This window comes from Watersipora subatra, chromosome 1 (assembly GCF_963576615.1).
Source record: "Watersipora subatra chromosome 1, tzWatSuba1.1, whole genome shotgun sequence".
NCBI classification, from domain to species: Eukaryota; Metazoa; Bryozoa; class Gymnolaemata; order Cheilostomatida; family Watersiporidae; genus Watersipora; species Watersipora subatra.
This window is the reverse complement of record NC_088708.1, coordinates 10,263,198-10,283,214: the sequence shown is the minus strand read 5'-3', so window position 1 is coordinate 10,283,214 and position 20,017 is coordinate 10,263,198. Positions and strand designations below refer to the sequence as shown.

Below are 20,017 nucleotides of genomic sequence, written 5' to 3'. Positions count from 1 at the left end.
AAAATGTTTTGTTCAAATTAAAACATATTTGGAGTTGTCACTAAAATCATAAACTCTTGAACGTAAGGGAAGACAACATACACTGTTTTGTTTAATTTGTTCGATAAGTTTAATATTGCGTAGCCACAAATTCATACGATAACTTTTGCCTACCCACACACAAATGCTTCTTGTTTATCGTTTTTTAATAGCCAAGTAATTGCGCGAGCAAAACGCCTGTTAGAGATGTTAGTGAGCGTCGTAACAAACCTTTCATTTACTCTTTTAAAAACTGCGTCTGCTTACCATATTTGCTGTGTTTTTGTATGATTAATTATTTGATTCCTAGAAATGGTATATGCAACTGACATTTGACCTTTTTTGTAAATAAGTTATTCGTCTCATTCGGTCATTGTCATTTGTGGTTACTCGCTTTTCTTGCTGATTGCATTTGTTAAGATACGGCCTAACGTCTTTTCAGTCTCCTGATTTTTGTGCGACGTTACCCTGCGAGTTATAAACCACTTTTTTCATACATAAGTACACTCCTTAAGAGCTAATAGCCCCCTGTTTGGTGAAAACTATATGGTAATGCAGTGGTTGAATGAAATGGTAATGAAGCGGTTATACATTTATTTATATTAAACCTGACTAAATAGGGCGTGGTAATGCAGTGTACTGAAAGCAGTTATACAATTATTTATATTAAAGCTGTCCAAATAAGTGTATGCTTGGCTTAGGTAAGTAAAGGACTAGGTGACCTAAATACCAGGCCAAGCAACTTGACAAAAAATAACCAATTGACTATTTTGAAAAATTAAATTGAAAAAATGGTTTTTCCCCTGTCTATGTAGGCTACCATTGTCAATCTGATAAATCTGATAATCTTGACATTTTTACATTTATACCTATATGTGTTACAAAGATGGTTCTTCTATCTCAATAAGCAAGCAGTCACACTACTAGCAACAGGGTGCGTGAGTCAAAAATACAAGCCATAATATTACATAGGTTAATTGAAAGTCTATATTTTAACAAGTTGCGAGCAAAAATGTCTAAAGTCGACCGGAAGAAATTTCTCAATAACTAGCATGTTTAAAGTTTTGCTAGCTTTCATCTTATATGCTCACCTTTCTCACAAAACTGCAGTGACACCAATGTAGTTATCGATTTAATCAACTCTCCATGTTTCCCTATCATGTTCCAGAAGAAATTGTATATTCAGGTTAAGCATGTCTAGCTTCTTCTTTAAGCAGCACTTTGTAAAATATGTGATATGCAATAAGTAGAGCTAGGAGATTGTGAGTCACCTTGATTCATTACTTAGTCAAGCTGCAGCTCTCAATCATGAAAGTAGTGGGTCAAACTCCATAACTCACAATGCAATAAACAAGTTTTTTGCTTAACTACAGTTGAGTTTTTTTTTCAGTTTTCTTCATTTCCCACCCCTAAAGGCACCTGACCAAGTTTATAGAACTTACTGTTGCCGTGTAAATTAATGACACATTAGTCATGTGCAGCTTCTGCTTGCAATAAGCATGTTGAGATAAATATACATTGCAAATTTAATGAAATTAGCGTACCCATCTTCCAGTCTTACTCGAATATCATAAAATGCCATATACTTGTGTGTTGCTGTAGATGTCAAGTGAAATTTGTTGCTAATGACAATTACCAGCTATGTAGATTAGTCATCAGGCTTGCTGATATGGAGAGTATTGCTTTGAATTAGTACCATTTTGGTATTTTATAGCATTACCATATAGAACATTGCACACTCTATATCGTAAAGCCTTTTGATTTGCTTAGATTTAGTGTAGGGATTTTGAGTTCAGACAGACATTTAAAGTTCTTACATCTTTTGTACACTTTTACCATGCTCTAGATATTAAGCTGACGTTAATATACAGATGGCATCTGCTAAATCCTCTAAAGACGCCCCTAATGCCGGTGGACAAGTAGTAGATCTTTCTCAGCTTCCTATTCAGCAGCTGAATCAACTTACTCAAACTCTTGAAAAGGTATGTGAATGTCATAGCAGATTTTCACATCTTTTAAACTTAAATTCAAATGCAGCAATGTTTTTATGAATCTACTTACACTCATTGTGAATAACACGGTGTTGAGCAATCTATCTTTTCCTGATGTTTTTCATAAATACTATTGAGTTTGGAATAAATGATACAAATGTAGTTACTACTTTGTGATGGAATTCCCTAGCCTTTATAATAAATGTGTAGTTTGTTGTTCGTTTACTTTCTGTGAAGGAGGTGGAATATCTTCAAAAGTCAATGCAGCAGATGAAAGATATTCAGAGCAGATTTCTCTCTTCTCGTAATACGCTCACATCCGTGAATTCAGAAAATGCTGGGAAGGAGATCATGGTGCCTCTTACTTCATCTGTATCCTTTATTATTCAATTTTTGATTGTTTTATTTTCATGGCTAAAGCCTAAGTATTTTAATTGAAATTCTCACCTGGTCAGTAAACCTAAAGCGGTGTAAGATTGTTTACTATTTGTTGTGGTTAAGTTTCAAAATGCTCCAGTAACATCCTTAACTGCCTATTAAAGTTATACGCAGCTGGAACTCTGGCTGGGGACAATAAAGTTTTAATAGACATCGGAACAGGCTATTATGTGGAAAAGGTTAGCTTTGCTTACAAGTTACCTTTCCTAGCTTTCATTGAGTACTTATTAAGCACTACTCTATGCACCATGATTACTCTATGCACCATGATTACTCTATGCACCATGACTACTCTATGCACCATGACAAGGTGTCCATTACGCAGTTCAACATAAACCTTCTCTGCCCGCATTTACTTTAAACTAATTAATAATGTGTCATGTAGACAATCAACGAGGCTAGCCTGTACTTCAAGAGAAAGATGGACTTCATAACGAAACAAATAGAACTGGTGCAGCCTCAACTTCAGGAAAAGTATAATATGAAACAAGGTCAGTGCTTATAGTTGTCTCTGGAAGATCTAAAATGATATCAGGTATGGTCAGGTTACATATACTCGGTGGTGAATATTCTTTGGCCATATGAAATTAATGTATTTTGAGCTCTGTATAAATTATTGTTATATTTGCTCACACAAATATGAAGCAAGCTTACAATATACGAGTGTCCGTAATGCTATTGTATGTTTACTTTGTTGATATTTAAACTAGTCTAGCTGGATTTATACATGTTCTACTTCAGCTAATTTCCAAAGCAAACTGGTGATGCTATTTTTCAAATATAAGCCATATTATCATTGAGGCTAACGATAACTTACGACAACTATTTGCATTGCTAATAGAATATCAAGCTATTTTGGTTTATGCAGTAAATCTGTATACATACTGACATTTGAATAAGCCATAAATTTGTGGAAGTCTTGTGTGTTTATCATTTCAAGCTTGAATTTCTGTAGAAATACTGGAGCTCTACTGGTTTGCAATTTTGCAAAAGAAAACCATGAATTATGAACATATACACGTATTAAGAAGGCTGTGTCAGATTTTAGATGCAAAAGAATTTACTTTGGCTGTTTGCTATACCGTAAGTCCTCATCCTCAAGCCGCGCGGCTCGTGCTCAAAACCAGATGACTCACGAAAGAAAAAATAATTCTCCAACAAGCCGCGTACGCCCACAGACCGCGGCTAACGACCGAGGTTTTGTCATCCTTGACCCCTTCAGGAGCGAGAGTGTTGAGAAGGGTTTCGCTATACCCCCGTACTTTTGAATAAGAAAACAGGCTACATCAGTACATTTGAAAAGAATTTTCTTTTACTTCCAAGTTCGAATTAAAATTCCTAAACCCTTGCATCAAAAACTTCTTGCCATGTCTCGGCTAGATTTTTATTGCGCTGTTAGAGGGCTTCACGTTTATGGAAAGATGCCGGTCAGGAATAAAACGGTTTTAATGACCTACGAGTGTGGTGAGTTAAACATTAGCAATAAATTCTTCGTTAGTCTAAAGTATTCCATAAACATGACCTTGAAAATAAACGAGTAGGTCGCCAAAATCTCGTACATAAAAGTGTATCATGACTGCGATTCTATGGTTATAGCGAGGAACTGAGCAGAGACCGTATTTATCGAGAAGCCGCCCTAAGCCTCACGTAAGTTTTAAAAACTTGGCTTTAACCGTGGCTTATGACCTTGAACCAGAAGCCGCGCCCAACGACAAGCCGCGCGGCTTGAGTATAAGGATGTACGGTACCCACAATAAGAATGAGTTATATAATGTTAACTTATAGAAATTTGTATCACGTTAGGATCAAAGGGAGCAGCCATCGCTTAATTATATAATGTGCATCACTGGGGACACCAAATTGTGATTCTATTCCATGAAAGGCCACTGGTGATTAAACTGGTCAGACCACTATTTTTAAATAGAAGCATTCCTTGCAATACACATACTAGCTCAATTTGGTGGATTAAATCATGCCAATATTTGCCATGTACATAACATAAAGCTGTTTTATCTCAGTGTCAGCTGTTTTATCTCAGTGTAGATTTTTAAACCGTGGACTGTTTAAGAATCTACCCCGAGTATCATGGTGCTACACAGTTATAGAGCTGAAGGATGATGTTGTATTACACTTTTAGCTGCCATGGAAGTGCTACAGATGAAGGTACAGGCTGCTATGCAGCAGCAGCAACAACAGAAGGCCTAATATCTATGCTGATGTAGATGTTTTATTCTGTACTTTTTTGGTAAATATTATACATAAATATTATATAAAACATAAAATTCATAAAAATCGTGTACTGCTATCTAATCATATGACAAGTGCATGATAAAGTAGTCGTAAAATAAATAATCTGGAAAATGCTTATAAAAGTAGAGCGAATAGGACGGATATACTGTATGAATGAAAAGGTATCTGAGAGGTAATATCACAGTCTTTGAAGCCGTAGACGGTTACTGAAGTAAAACAGTTACTGAAAGGCACATGATTGTAAATCAAGTAAGTTTGGGACAGAGCTTAAGTTCTCAAGGGGGAGGTGGGGTGTTCACTCAGCTGGCAGCGCCATGCATGTCTATCAGCTTCTTTACAATCATCCCTTGACCAGCAAATAGAATAAGGTCTGAAGAGGCTTCAACCCACGCGACTCTGCTAACTTTGGAACCAGGCTGAAACAATGATCACAGCATGATAGATATATGAAGTCCCTGCACACTATTCACTGATAGCTTTGTTTTACCGCTAACCAAAGTGTGCCGTAAATCAACGTTGTCCGGCACCTTGTAAAGCTGTTTGCTTAAGCTTTAATTTCTGCCAGTGTCTCAAACTCATCGTATCACACTCAACCTTTTAGGAGCTTACATCTCATGCTGCCAAACATGTGGATAACAAGTATACCTTAAGCTGTAGATCTTTGGTAACCTCATTAGTGTCATCATGAAAGTTATATACCAGGGTTTCAACCCAAGCGTTGTCTGTGTTTCGAGGGTCATCGCAATAGCCTTCGTAGATCTGCAAGTACGTCCAGTAGCAGTCATCAAATAATAACAATAATAGGATTAATTTCATCAAACATGTTGAAGACTGCATATTCAGGGCCTCATCTGTGGCATTTAGCTGGAAACCAAAGAACGGGCTATAAACTTTGACAGAGACGCATAGTTATTGATATTTTCCATATGACCCGCCTTTATTTCTAGACTATATGTAAAATTAAAGACATAGAATGTGCTAGCATGACACCTGCTCCAGTGTGTCTACTCAATCCGACACACTGGAGCAGGTGTCCAGTGTCTGATTGAATAGACACACTGGTAGGTTACTGAGGGATTGATGAGATTACTCATGTGTTTATATTGTAATGTTTAATAGTGAAAATAAGATATGGCAGAGCCATGGGTGATATATCACTTTTGGATAACCTTATAACTCACTATGCATGGATTAGAGATAGACTCGAGAGCAGCCTTACAGTCTGCTGTCATACAATCTCCGAAGGCTTTGTCTTTGATGGCTGCCAAAGCAACCTCTTCCTTAGCATCCGCGCTTTGGTCCATCATCAGCTAAGATATACACGGAAGTTTTGAATATTCCACTCAACTAAACCCATTACTGCTGCATTCTGGTGACAGTGACAAAATAAATCTGCTGTATTCAAATGTCACAAGATCTGATTCAAAACAATTTGAAGTTTTGAACACTGGCATGCAGATATCAAGTATAAGAAGCTTAGGGTTCTGCCACAAGGCTGATGAGAATGAACATGGTGATTGTGAAGTTAGAATACCAGCTGAACAGGTGAAGTCATGACAGCTTTTATAAGGAGCTGTGCACTGACATCGGCAGACTAGACTAAACCCAATGTCTGGACACAACAGATTTACAAGCACATGTTTAGTCAAGCCTCTACTCATTATCATCACAACAAGCTTTTAAAATAAGATGTAAAATTTGAGCAAATATTCAACTGCACCCTATGTAGTTGTTACCATACTGAGTTTGAAGTTTCTCGAAATAGTTGATAAGTAAAAGTGGAAGCAAAAGTTAATTTTAAAACAGGAAAAAATAAAAAGGAAAAAACATGTAAGCTAAATTAGTTTAAACTTTATTTAGTCCATGTTAAAGTAAATGAGGTCATACATTTCTGTCACCATTTCTACTCCGAACCAATGCATTGTTAACCTTACACTACCATTAACCTGTTTCCAAGGTATAGGAATATAACAACAGAAGATTTTGTTTGTATTAATTAATTACCAGAGCTTCATTTTATCAAATATCACTTTATTAACTCAGTTTGCTACATATAACTTAATGTTTTACATTGAGTCTGTTTCACAGTTTTATGAAATACATCTGTTTTAATAATATATATGCTAATCAACCCGCTGTATTTATTAGTAAGTTTTTAGGTTTTTCCGCTAAAAAACTAATTAAATGAATTGCAGTATATTCCAGTATGAATATTTGCTACGACATGCAATAGTTTTAACTTGCAACGGCTGATCTCAGAATGAGTCAACTGTAGTTGTAGAGGTTTGACTATACTCTCAACAGTAGTAAATAAGCAGAATGAACTTGTACAGTTTCAAGCAAACAATCTTTGGCTGTACTTTGAGCACCTTACGATGGCAGAGATTTAGTTAGCAGCAAATAATTTTACTAGGAATTAATATGAAGCCTTAAAAAGTAACGATAAAGCAAACCAAACGCACTTCAGGTTGTGAACTTACCTTTCTCCACACCTGACTGCTTTCGTACAATATCTGTAAAATGTTTAACATAACTTTAATTAGAAGCTAAAAGTTGTCAGCAACTGTTACAACAACTGCAACGGAATGTCGCCGTTTTCAATTATGCTGCTAAAAACAAAACAACCTACCCCTGGCAGCGACCATTCCTCTACATCTGCTCGTTTAACGGCTATAAACTCCAGAACTTTTTTCTGCCCCTTCAACTCAAGGTCTCCGTCAGCGAATCTCTTCCATCTTGAGACGATTGCATCCAAAGCATGATTGGGGCCCCAGCGACCCAAATCTCCTCTTCCTGTCAGACCAGTTCTACCAAATGGGTTGAGGGGAAGTCCATTCTTGTCTACAACATACGACCTTGCTGATTATTTCTATGATAAGACTAGCCGAATGCCTGGCGTTGCACAAGTAATAGAATAATTACCTAATAAATTTTAGTAACTTACTTGGAAAGCTATATCTACTAAAATGTTTACTAAAACAATACCCGAGCTTGGGCCACTTAACAATTGTTACATCAACAGTGCTAGTTATTAACCCCAAGCAAGCGCTGAGAGTATCTTAACCAATTTAATGACTATTTGCCTAATGGTCCCATTGTTATCTGTGTAGCTTAATGGTTAAGTTTTCCGCCTCCAGATCTGGAGGTCTCGAGATCCAGTGTCATGCGGGTTTTTTATAGCTAGATTTAATTGCTATAATTGGAAACAGGGTTTAACAAAAAGACAAACACTGAGATTTATATTTAGAATAGTAACATGCATTAGCTAAACATGCCATATTTTAGATTACTAAAAGGGGATTCAAACTAGATCTATTGACTTGTTTAAAATTGTGGACAAAAGCTGGAAACTATGGAAAAATTTTCATTCACCCAGTAGAAGTTCTTTATAATAAGTCAAGTATAATTTTTCATAGCAATATTGAATAAACTTGTAAAGAAACAACTCGTATGAATTTCCATGCTTTCAATTTATATCACTTATATCAATAGTATCAATTTACATTCAATATCTGCGCATCTACCCAATGTAATGATTGAAACTTATTTGAAAGGAACTTACCAATTTGATATTTGCCATGAAAGCTTACTCTGCAGACATCACCATCTTGAACATTAAACTTGAATTCAGCTGGTATATTCTTTGGTGACCTGAAAGTTAGAATGAACTAACAAGATATATATTTCAATAAGACATCACTGGCTGCTTGAGTTATGTAATAGTCCGCTATGAAGATACCAGCACTAACTTTTCATGTCTGTTCCATTTGCTGACAGGAAGTTCACCACCACAAGGTAGTGGGCTCAAAGTAATGGTGTCCGATTTTTAAGCTGTGATGGGATACTTTTGCAAGGTGATTTTTTATCAAAATCAAGTTAGGATCTGCTTGTGTTGGTTTGTGAGTCACTCGAGGAGACATTTAAGCGATAACTGCTGTGTATTCTTGTGGCTGCTTATGCTATACGCTGCTCAAGTCTATACTATGCAGAAAATTAACTACGCTTCCGCAAAATTCTATCAGTCAAATATGTTTGAATAAAATAGTGTTTTGTTTGACTCAGTCTGATGCTTTGATGTATATTGAAAGCCGATTTTAAAAATGCTGATGCAGGCAATATGAATATGTTGCTCTGCTCATGGGAGGATGTGAATATAAGCGACATAACCGTTGTTACGCTTGGCAAAGGGTTAAACTGGTTTTGTATTTTTCGCTTAGAGCAAAAAGTTTTATTTTACACGTTGAAAAAATTGAGTTTAATAAAAAAACAATAATAAAATGAGCCCTAACAAATTTTGTGGGCTATAAAAATGTTGGAATGACAATATAAACATGTATTATGGCGACTCGCACAGTTTATGGCACAAAGAACTTCAATACTTTTTCAATTCACAGTAAGACTTGGCGAGAGAACAAAGAACTCAACTCAATCGGTAACGATAATTAGCTACTTAACTAGCACATTGTAAACATGGCATAAGTCTTGGAGAAAATCAGATTAAAAAATTACTAACATGTCTGTCTGGAACCACTAACAAACATGCGCTATTTGATAATACTACATTTCTTTTAGTTGGCTACTTGCATTTACCTTTATGCTGTAGAAGCTTTCTGGAGAGCCTCGCTTAGCTTGAGGACATTATTTAAAACCTTTCATGTTAATGAAGGGTGTAGATCAATAGAAAACAACCCTCAAGTATTGCTATAGAGATACAAACATTATTCTAGTACACAAATTGGGGAGATCAAACAATTCATGAAGCTTTATCGTATTCAGAGAGCCCCAAGAACGAAATTTTGATATCAGTTAGTTGAGCATTGAATCCTAGATAGGAACGTACCGCTATTTAGGAATCCTAATGGCACTCGTACTACATGTGAGACTTAATAGAGCAGTTTGGTCTTTTTTCAACCTATTGCAATTAGACAAAGTCCAGATCAGTTGACTAAACTTACAATTTGAATATGTCTTTATCTGTACCAGCTTTGTCAGAGAGAATCTCGTCTGATGTATATCGGACTGGTTGATAGTTTGGCCAATCAATCTGGTAAAAGCATATTTATTGCAAAGCTTGAAACAGAACTTCATCACATGTTACACAACATCAGGCAATAGATTTTTCATATTGATTCGGTATGTATGACACCATGTCAATAAAATGCTGCAGAATTCAGCAAAAAATGATTTAGAAGGTATTTAGGAAATGCATAGATCTTACCTCAAAATACACCTTGGTATTAGGTACTGGAAAACGGTGAATTTTGCTCGCTTTAAGATAGGGTGATGATCTACACTTGATGTGAACAAAATTGTTCTTTTTGGCTTTCCATTGATTAAATAGCTTTTCTTCAGCATCTAGCACTTCCTGTCTCGTCACGTCATCTTCAGCGAGTTTCAAGAGTGGAGGTTTACCTTTGCCCATCTTACTGGAAGACAGCGCTTCCATGATCCAATTCAAAGCCTCACCCGTGTCATTAAGCTGAAAGTCAGAGATCGGGCTATAAACTAGCCAAAACATAATTGATGAATATGTCACTATGCTGATAATAACTGCACCTACCCTTTCTTCAACCATGTCCATTCTTTGATACATGTGAGGCAAGTTTGCTATCGCATTTGCATTTTCCATGATTTCATCCAGATCTGTTTTACTCTTGCTGACCTGCCAGTAAGAAAAAGCAATATTTATTAGGAAGGGATCAAAAGCTGCAATCTGCTGATATAGATCACGATCTAAATAAAATACAACACGGACAATAAAAATTCTTTGTGTAAAAAAATTCTTGACCAAAGGAATTTGTTGCCATGATTTAGCCATCGACTAGTGCGTGCAGTAAACACACACATTTTTAATATTGGTATGGCTTGGTTGGTATTGAACGGGAGCACACAACTTCCTTGTTCAATTTAAAAATGTCTTCCTACCTTATACTCGACACTTTCCTTCTCATCTCTCTGTTTCTTTTCACAATAGTCCATAAAGTTGAGTCGCTCCCAAACTGCCAATTGCTTTTCAGGCTGATCTTCCAACATCGTTTCTGCAAATGTGACCATCGTTTGAACACAACATAGGCCTTTCAATTAGTTGCCTCAGTCATCTTCAGTACATATTTAATATATTTAATGACTTAATACTCCTTTGCAGTCATATAAAGAGAGCAACAACAGCACCTGCATCTGTTGTCACATTGTTCAAAACATGCACTTATTTGCAACTTATTACAACTCTCGAAAGAAGAGTTTTTCATGAAATACTACAAAAAAAAACTGTAAAAACTAGCTGAAACATGCATTTGAACATTATCAGAATATTCTCACATCATGATATAATACTGCATTAATTTGCCATACTGAAAGCATTTCCGACAAATGTTTCCGTCCTTTTGCACTTCCTGTAGAGATATCGAATGAGGAGGCCAAAGTGGTTGATGACAATGAATGGAGGTGGTAATGGCGGCCGTGTGTAGTACTCCTTTACCATAGCATACTGCTGAAATTTCCAGTGTAAGTCTGTGTTTTCTTGTACCAGCGTAAATGTGTAACTACAAAACATTCATCCCTTTAGCAAAACTCACACAAGTAAATTGCAAAATAGTCTTTAACATGTGGAATGATAATGCGTGCGGGTACGACATAAGAAGGAAGTGAGGTCACAGGCTTGCGTAAAACAAGTAATAAATTACCTACCTGAACATGGCGATGAGCAGGTTAAACATGAGAATCTGTGTGAAGAGAATGTAGACACCCAGCATGACTGGAACCACTCGATTCGCTGTCGGGCACCTGTCCAGGTCATTGTCACAGCTAGGAATGCCTCCTGAGCTGTAATCATAACATGGCATCCATTTCATGTTTCATTTTTTCCAGACTAGAGGAGCTTTGGTCAACAGGAAATAAGAATTACTACATGCAAAAACCTTTTACTTACTGGTAGTAAACCTCAGGTTATGTAGGAGTTGCTGAAGATACAAAGTTAATTGGTGCCTGAGAAACACTGTGAGGAAAACGAAGCTCGAAAAATTGAGCCACAGTGCCATGCAACTTACTCTGTACGTGGGGCCATGTAACTTACTCTGTACACTGGGCAATGTAACCCACTCTGTATTAGGGGTCATGTAACGTTCATACTCTGTACATAGGGACATGTAACCTAATCTGTACATGAGGCCATATAACCTACTCTATACATAGAGCCATGTAACCTTCTCTGTACATGGGGCCAAGTAACTTACTCTGTACATGGACCCATGTAACCTCTCCTATGTGTGGGCGTATTTTGATATTCTGAACTAGTGTAATACCTGTCGTTGTAGCAGAGGTACATTCGATCATCTGGGAATGCAAATTTTGGCAGCCCATCAGGCACCATTGTGCTGTTATAGCAGGAGATTCTTGAGCCATCGGCGCATGTACCAAGATCATCCAGAGGGTGTTGCCCATTCTTGCACGTTTGAGGAAGGCTGTGTTTCTCAAGGAAGCTTTTTGTCGCAGTGCAATACTTGTCCTCAGTGCAATTTGTTACACACGTTTGCTGTTCTTCTCCTAATAAAATAGATTTTTACATGCTGCTCATTTTGGGGCATCTATAGTGAGACAGGGCAAGCCAAAATAGACGTATTAACCCTGAATTGTATAGCGCAACCGCAACTGATCACAAAAATAAGTCTGGAAGACTTCAGATAAAAGCTCTATCTAATACAAACAACCCTTTTTAAATTGTGGTTGGTAAGACTGGCAAAAGCCAACGCAAACAATTTATTATTAGTACAGTTTGCTAGCAACAAGAGTTATCATCAGTCAGTTCACGGTGTATAAGTGAGACAGCAGTGCTTGCTACAAGAGTTCTCTATCAGTCAGTTCACGGTGTATAAGTGAGAAAGCAGTGCTAGCTACAAGAGTGCTCTATCAGTCAGTTCACGGTGTATAAGTGAGATAGCAGTGCTAGCTACAAGAGTTCCCTATCGGTCGGTTCACGGTGTATAAGTGAGAAAGCAGTGCTAGCTACAAGAGTTCTCTATCGGTCAGTTCACAGTGTATAAGTGAGATAGCAGTGCTAGCTACGAGAGTTCTCTATCAGTCAGTTCACGGTGTATAAGTGAAAAAGCAGTGCTAGCTACAAGAGATCTCTATCAGTCAGTTCACGGTGTATAAGTGAGATAGCAGTGCTAGCTACAAGAGTTCTCTATCGGTCAGTTCACAGTGTATAAGTGAGATAGCAGTGCCAGCTACAAGAGTTCTCTATCAGTCAGTTCACGGTGTACAAGTGAGATAGCAGTGCTAGCTACAAGAGTTCTCTATCGGTCGGTTCACGGTGTATAAGTGAGATAGCAGTACTAGCTACAAGAGTTTTCTATCAGTCAGTTCACGGTGTCTAAGTGAGATAGCAGTGCTAGCTACAAGAGTTCTCTATCGGTCAGTTCACGGTGTATAAGTGAGATAGCAGTGCTAGCTACAAGAGTTATCTATCCGTCAGTTCATGGTGTACAAGTGAGATAGCAGTGCTAGCTACAAGAGTTATCTATCCGTCAGTTCATGGTGTATAAGTGAGATAGCAGTACTAGCTACAAGAGTTCTCTATCTGTCAGTTCATGGTGTATAAGTGAGATAGCAGTACTAGCTACAAGAGTTCCCTATCAGTCAGTTCACAGTCTATAAGTGAGATAGCAGTACTAGCTACAAGAGTTTTCTATCAGTCAGTTCACGGTGTATAAGTGAGATAGCAGTGCTAGCTACAAGAGTTCTCTATCAGTCAGTTCACGGTGTATAAGTGAGATAGCAGTGCTAGCTACAAGAGTTCTCTATCAGTCGGTTCACGGTGTATAAGTGAGATAGCAGTGCTAGCTACAAGAGTTCTCTATCGGTCAGTTTACTGTGTATAAGTGAGATAGCAGTGCTAGCTCCAAAAGATCTCTATCAGTCAGTTCACGGTGTATAAGTTAGGTAGTAGTGATAACAATTTTAAATCCTGTTCTACCAACTGCTAGTATGATGGGGTAGTTGCATATGTCATACAATATTTAATAGGAGTAATTACTTAAGAATTCAGGTTTATAAAACTGTATTATGAAGTGTTACACTTTTGGTTGTCTGTTTAGTATTGGATCTTTACGGTCGGTTGACAAAGGATCTGAATTTTTTATAAGGAAAAATACATACAAGGTTAGATTTCAACCCGAGGCTAGTAAATCAGTATGGTTATTAAAGAGATACCGAGAGACCTGGCAAAGCACAAAACAGCTAACAGGGTACTTGACTTGAATGAAACGCCATTTAAGACGCAGCAGACTGTCTACCTTATAAAAAGATGTTTGAAAGTTTGGTTTTAACTTTTTCAATCACTATCCCTAAAATAATTTTTTGAAACGTGGGGGAGTTTTTTTAAGCTACCTACAAACCGTTATGTAGGTAGCTTAAAAAAACTTACACTTAAAAAAAGTTTAAACTACATAACCTTATCATCTTCAATCATCAATCGTCTCTACCACCATACACTTATCATCGTCTCTACCATCATACACTTATCATCGTCTCTACCACCATACACTTATTATCGTCTCTACCTCCATACCCTTATCATCGTCTCTACCTACATACCCTTATCATCGTCTCTACCTCCATACCCTTATCATCGTCTCTACCTCCATACCCTTATCATCGTCTATACCTCCATACCCTTATCATTGTCTCTACCTCCATACCCTTATCATCCTCTCTACCGCCATTCCCTTATCATCGTCTTTACCTCCATCCCCTTATCACCGTCTTTATCTCCATAGCCTTATCATCGTCTCTACCTCCATACCCTTATTATCGTCTCTACCTCCATACCCTTATCATCTTCAATCATCAATCGTCTCTACCACCATACACTTATCATCGTCTCTACCACCATACACTTATCATCGTCTCTACCTCCATACACTTATCATCGTCTCTACTTCCATATCCTTATCCTCGTCTCTACCTCCATACTCTTATCATCGTCTCTACCTACATACCCTTATCATCGTCTCTACTTCTATACCCTTATCATCGTCTCTACCTCCATACCCTTATCATCGTCTATACCTCCATACCCTTATCATTGTCTCTACCTCCATACCCTTATCATCCTCTCTACCGCCATTCCCTTATCATCGTCTTTACCTCCATCCCCTTATCACCGTCTTTATCTCCATAGCCTTATCATCGTCTCTACCTCCATACCCTTATCATCGTCTCTACCTCCATACCCTTATCATCGTCTCTACCTCCAATCCCTTATCATTGCCTTTACCTATGTACTGTCTGTCTCCTGCATCGCCAAGGATGCACCTCACTTTTTAGAATTTCAAGGTAAATAGAAAGTAATATCTACCTTTATCTACCTCTACAAATACCTTTTGGCAGCTACCTCAGAGCTGCCAGTTGAGTGAACACCACACCTCCCCTTTGAGAACTTAAGCTCTGTCCCAAACTTACGTTTTGGGTATCCTAAATATTTAGCTCTTAAATATAATTTAGTTTATAAATTGTTTTCGTTCATAGTTTTATAGTGCGCTTGTTTTAATGCTACACGTAACTAATTGAAGGCTTGTAAGATTGTCAGCTTTAGAATGGTCAAAGAAGATACCATAATTTTTGCACGATTATTTGCTTCCACATATGACAATTTGATTATTTGCTTCCACATATGACAATTTGATTATTTGCTTCCACATATGACAATTTGGACAAACATGGAATTGGACTAATTTTGTATGCTGAGGTTTGATTACAATACAAATCAAAACCTGAATCCAATCAGGAAACAGAGTTTATTAGTAACAGAGCTGTTATTGAAGTGCAAAGTCTAGGGACACGTATTTGTTTGATGACTAATAACCATGCCTTTGACTGTGCATTGTTGAACAACCGCTCAGGATTTCACAGCTATGTGAAAAATATGACTCGTAACAAACTGCACTAAAGGAAATGAGATGGCCCTGACCTTCTAAATCCTCGAGGAAGAGTTCACCATACATCTGCCAGTAGGGTCGTCGCATGACGTTATAGATAAGGACTCCCGATGGTGGTTCATTTGGGTACATAATAGCGTGTTGGGCGATGCCAAAGGCTGCCGTAAACACTGCTAGAATTATTCCAAATGATAGCAAATCCTTTATCTGCAAAACATTAAGATTATAGGATTTGGTACTGATCTGAGATGGTCAAGCGTGCATGTATATTAAACTGACTGACAAGCCAATAGGTAACAGGAAACTGGTTGTTCATTAAAATATTTAGAAAAATTAAAAACTATGAATGCTACATGAATGTGATCAAACAATCTGATTATAGACTAAAGCAACAACTTGCATGACGGCAAGCTACCTAGAAGGCAGGATATAATTTACATTCTTCTATATAGATCAGCGGTTCCCAATCAGAGAGGAATTCCCTTCTAGGGAGGAATTCGGAATATACAAGGGGGGAACAGAGAGGTATCTGATTTGTTAAATTTTTAATTTATGCCCGGCAGTGCCGTGTGAGTTTGGGTTTCATCATTTAAAATTTTGGTTTTATCTATAACACTAGTTGCTAATAATGAGCTACTAGTCAGAATCCAGATATATGTGAACACATCCATCAGGAGTTTGATTGGATAGCAAGTCAACCTAGTCATAAACCAATTCACCGCCATGCCGAAGGTCATGTATAATTGCTGTGTTGTATGCGTGCTGTATAAAAATTAATAATATGTTGTTATATGTTTAGATAAGTACAATAAAATGAGATTATAATTTGTATCGGTTGTTTTTAGTCATGTGAGATAAAAGTGTGTGGAGAATCACATTTATGAAAAGGCATAAGGGGAACTGAATGAAAAAGGTTGGGGACCCCTGATATAGATAATGATCAGGTGGTAACCGGCCAATGTTAGAACTCCTTAGGCTACGCTCTAGAAAACTTTATCCAGGGGTCAATAGGCAGTTATAATGAACATCATCAGGTATATAACAAAGGCTTCTCACATAATAAACCAATGCTTAGTCTAAACTAAAGCATTCCACTGTCAGCATGAAACATACTTCATTAGGCTACGCTGCGCTTTCCAGTGAGTCATCAGTTCCAAGTGTGTAAGAAATGATTCATCGTGAAGTAGAACACCACCATACATGTTCAGAAGCTACTGTATGTAACGCATGGGCAGGTGATATACAATGCATGTAGCAATAACCAGTTTTCATAGTGCATTGTGTGACAGGCTAAGAATAGCATACCATGCGTCCGATCATGACAAGCTTGGGTCCGAGGATGCGAATGACGGAGAAGATATGGAGGATCCTGCACCAAAAGACGAGCAGCGCGAGACTGAGTATAACTCTTGAATAGCTTAGCCGGTTAGCAACTGCCTCGTCCTGGTCTTCCCTCATGTAGATGTATGCATCGTAGCTATATATGTTCTCTTTCAGCAATGTTTCTTCATGGCGAAGTCTGTTCTGTAGAAATATCCCAGGCAAGATATAGTACTAAATTTTGGTACAAAATAATAAATTTTGTTACGACTAGTGACCAATAGTTTTGTATTATTTTATCAAATTATTATACAAAATAATAAATTTTCTATAATAATTTGGTAAAATAATTTAAAGCTGTTAGTCATTAGCCGTAACACACTTACAAAGAAATATGTAAATACTGGTGTGTAGTTCACCAAATAAACCCTTTGTGAAAAAAATCTAAGACATGCCATTCAGAATTAGGTATTAATATTTAATAAACAATTTAAAAACTATATGTGGCATACTGTTGTCTGTCAAATTTGAGGAACATAGGCTAAGATATTTGTCTAACCTGGGTAACAATATAGTTGTGATCAACCATTCTGATGACATAGCCGATGCCGTATAGGATGACTGTGCCGATATCGACCAGGTTCCATACATCACTAAAGTATGTTACCAGCTTCATATGAAAGCTACATGCCTCCGTCACCCAAAACTAAAATGATTATGGATCACTCGCTTTTTCTACATCTATTATAGCGAAAGTTAGAATAATGCAAGATGCTAAGCTAATGAAAATATTAAAAATATGTGATAACAGCTAAACAAAATATTCAATTCAACTTGTGAAAATGTTTGAGAAGAGCGGATGAAATTAGCTTCATGATAACTTGATGCAGTTATGTCTAAATAAATATTAACAAATAAACAAGATCAGATAAAAGTTCAACTTGGCAGCAAGGTTCATACAGCAGATCTGTCTGAATCACACAACTAAACACTATACAGGTAGCGCTGTTATGAAGTTAAGACTTGTGATGAGATCAGTAGAAAGAGAAATCAATGAAATATCCAGCAGCACCTTATATGGTGGCATTGATATCTGTCTGAAACTAAAACGTCACTTCACTTTTTTCTTGTCACCTGCAGACTTCTTCAGTACTTCAGTATTTTTGGCATACAAGATGAATTCATGACTTTCTCACCTGCCTGACCTCTTCAATCCACAAAGTAACGACCCAAATAGAAACAATGATCTCTACATAAGAATATTCATTGATATTCTCTGGATGGAAATCTGACAGCATCATGTAGGTGAAGAGCAGAAGGAAGGCAGCATAGAATGCCTGCAAAAAAGATAGCAACAGAGAGTAAGGTAATACTTGAGGTCTGCTGAGGGCAGCCTAAAATAGTGGATAAAAAGATCAAAATGTTAGTGATTGGGGCAAACTGTCCGTCGGGTCGGATAATTATTTTTACAAAAAATTACGAGTTCTTTTAAATGTATAAATATTTAGGTTATACGGAAACCAACAAATCAACGTAATATCGCATACAACCGAGCTATTGATCCAAAAGAAAGGCATACAGTATATATATATATATATATATATATATATATATATATATATATATATATATATATATATACATATATATATATATACCGTAACTGTCTGACTTATTACCTCAGGGTCTTACGTCTCCCTGTACTTAGAACCACGTTCAGCAGATTCAGTCCGACTCAGTTGTTGAGTAGACATCCATATGGAAACTTATACCATACTTATATACTATAATTTGTACACTACACCTTTGCCATGGTACCCAAGAAAACACCAAAAGAGCAAAAAAAACAAGGTGTACGGTTGAGGAAAGATCAGTCCTACTGTGTAGGTGATATGCAAGCAAAAAGTGGACTTTAGTTTTGTTACAAGCACATTTTCTGTTTTATATTTTTTATCTTTGCATTAATTTGTAGTTTCAGCATCTAATGACAGTCATGTGTAATATATTTTCTTTCTTTACCCAACCCTATTAATTAATGTTAGTTTATTATTTTGTATAATATATTAATTTTATAGAAAGAGTTTGTAATGTTTTGTCTTTTGAGAATCTTCTACAATGAGGTCTTAAATGAAACACTTGAGCAGGATTTTTGCTCTGCATCATGCCCTTGAGTATACACCTCAAATGTACCTGCATCATGCCCTTGAGTATACACCTCAAATGTATCTGCATCATACTCTTGAGTATACACCTCAAATGTACCTGCATCATACCCTTGAGTATACACCTCAAATGTGTCTGCATCATACTCTTGAGTATACACCTCAAATGTATCTGCATCATGCCCTTGAGTATACACCTCAAATGTATCTGCATCATACTCTTGAGTATACACCTCAAATGTATCTGCATCATACTCTTGAGTATACACCTCAAATGTATCGGCATCATACTCTTGAGTATACACCTCAAATGTATCTGCATCATACTCTTGAGTATACACCTCAAATGTATCTGCATCATGCCCTTGAGTATACACCTCAAATGTATCTGCATCATGCCCTTGAGTATACGCCTCAAATGTATCTGCATCATACCCTTGAGTATACACCTCAAATGCATCTGCCTCATACTCTTGAGTATACACCTCAAATGTATCGGCATCATACTCTTGAGTATACACCTCAAATGTATCGGCATCATACTCTTGAGTATACACCTCAAATATATCGGCATCATGCCCTTGAGTATACACCTCAAATGTATCTGCATCATACTCTTGAGTATACACCTCAAATGTACCTGCATCATACCCTTGAGTATACACCTCAAATGTATCTGCATCATACCCTTGAGTATACACCTCAAATATATCGGCATCATGCCCTTGAGTATACACCTCAAATGTATCTGCATCATACTCTTGAGTATACACCTCAAATGTATCTGCATCATACTCTTGAGTATACACCTCAAATGTATCTGCATCATACTCTTGAGTATACACCTCAAATGTATCTGCATCATACTCTTGAGTATACACCTCAAATGTATCGGCATCAT

General features: G+C 37.1%; 2 protein-coding genes across 2 annotated transcripts in view; one reads left to right on the top strand and one right to left on the bottom strand.

The window, feature by feature from the left end:
• The first annotated feature begins 158 nt into the window (after positions 1-158).
• On the top strand, positions 159-4,781 carry LOC137385694 (prefoldin subunit 5-like). The gene is made up of 6 exons (XM_068072221.1): positions 159-227; positions 1,865-2,000; positions 2,247-2,381; positions 2,552-2,626; positions 2,833-2,938; positions 4,585-4,781. The coding sequence occupies exons 2-6, from the start codon at positions 1,890-1,892 to the stop codon at positions 4,650-4,652; spliced, it is 495 nt and encodes a 164-aa protein (XP_067928322.1). The 5' UTR covers positions 159-227; positions 1,865-1,889; the 3' UTR covers positions 4,653-4,781.
• A 194-nt stretch (positions 4,782-4,975) lies between these two features.
• LOC137398277 (transient receptor potential cation channel subfamily M member-like 2) overlaps positions 4,976-20,017 on the bottom strand; it is a 34,494-nt gene continuing 19,452 nt past the window's right edge. The window contains exons 20-36 of the mRNA XM_068084407.1: positions 18,151-18,291; positions 17,526-17,660; positions 16,940-17,059; positions 15,667-15,841; positions 11,999-12,239; positions 11,385-11,519; positions 11,049-11,239; positions 10,623-10,735; positions 10,258-10,359; positions 9,916-10,176; positions 9,653-9,741; positions 8,260-8,348; positions 7,327-7,538; positions 7,178-7,210; positions 5,879-6,007; positions 5,343-5,456; positions 4,976-5,113 (exon numbers count right to left, since the gene is read on the bottom strand). Of these exons, the coding sequence (XP_067940508.1) occupies positions 4,997-5,113; positions 5,343-5,456; positions 5,879-6,007; positions 7,178-7,210; positions 7,327-7,538; positions 8,260-8,348; positions 9,653-9,741; positions 9,916-10,176; positions 10,258-10,359; positions 10,623-10,735; positions 11,049-11,239; positions 11,385-11,519; positions 11,999-12,239; positions 15,667-15,841; positions 16,940-17,059; positions 17,526-17,660; positions 18,151-18,291 (2,397 nt within the window). The 3' untranslated portion in view covers positions 4,976-4,996. The remainder of the gene's footprint in view (positions 5,114-5,342; positions 5,457-5,878; positions 6,008-7,177; positions 7,211-7,326; positions 7,539-8,259; positions 8,349-9,652; positions 9,742-9,915; positions 10,177-10,257; positions 10,360-10,622; positions 10,736-11,048; positions 11,240-11,384; positions 11,520-11,998; positions 12,240-15,666; positions 15,842-16,939; positions 17,060-17,525; positions 17,661-18,150; positions 18,292-20,017) is intronic.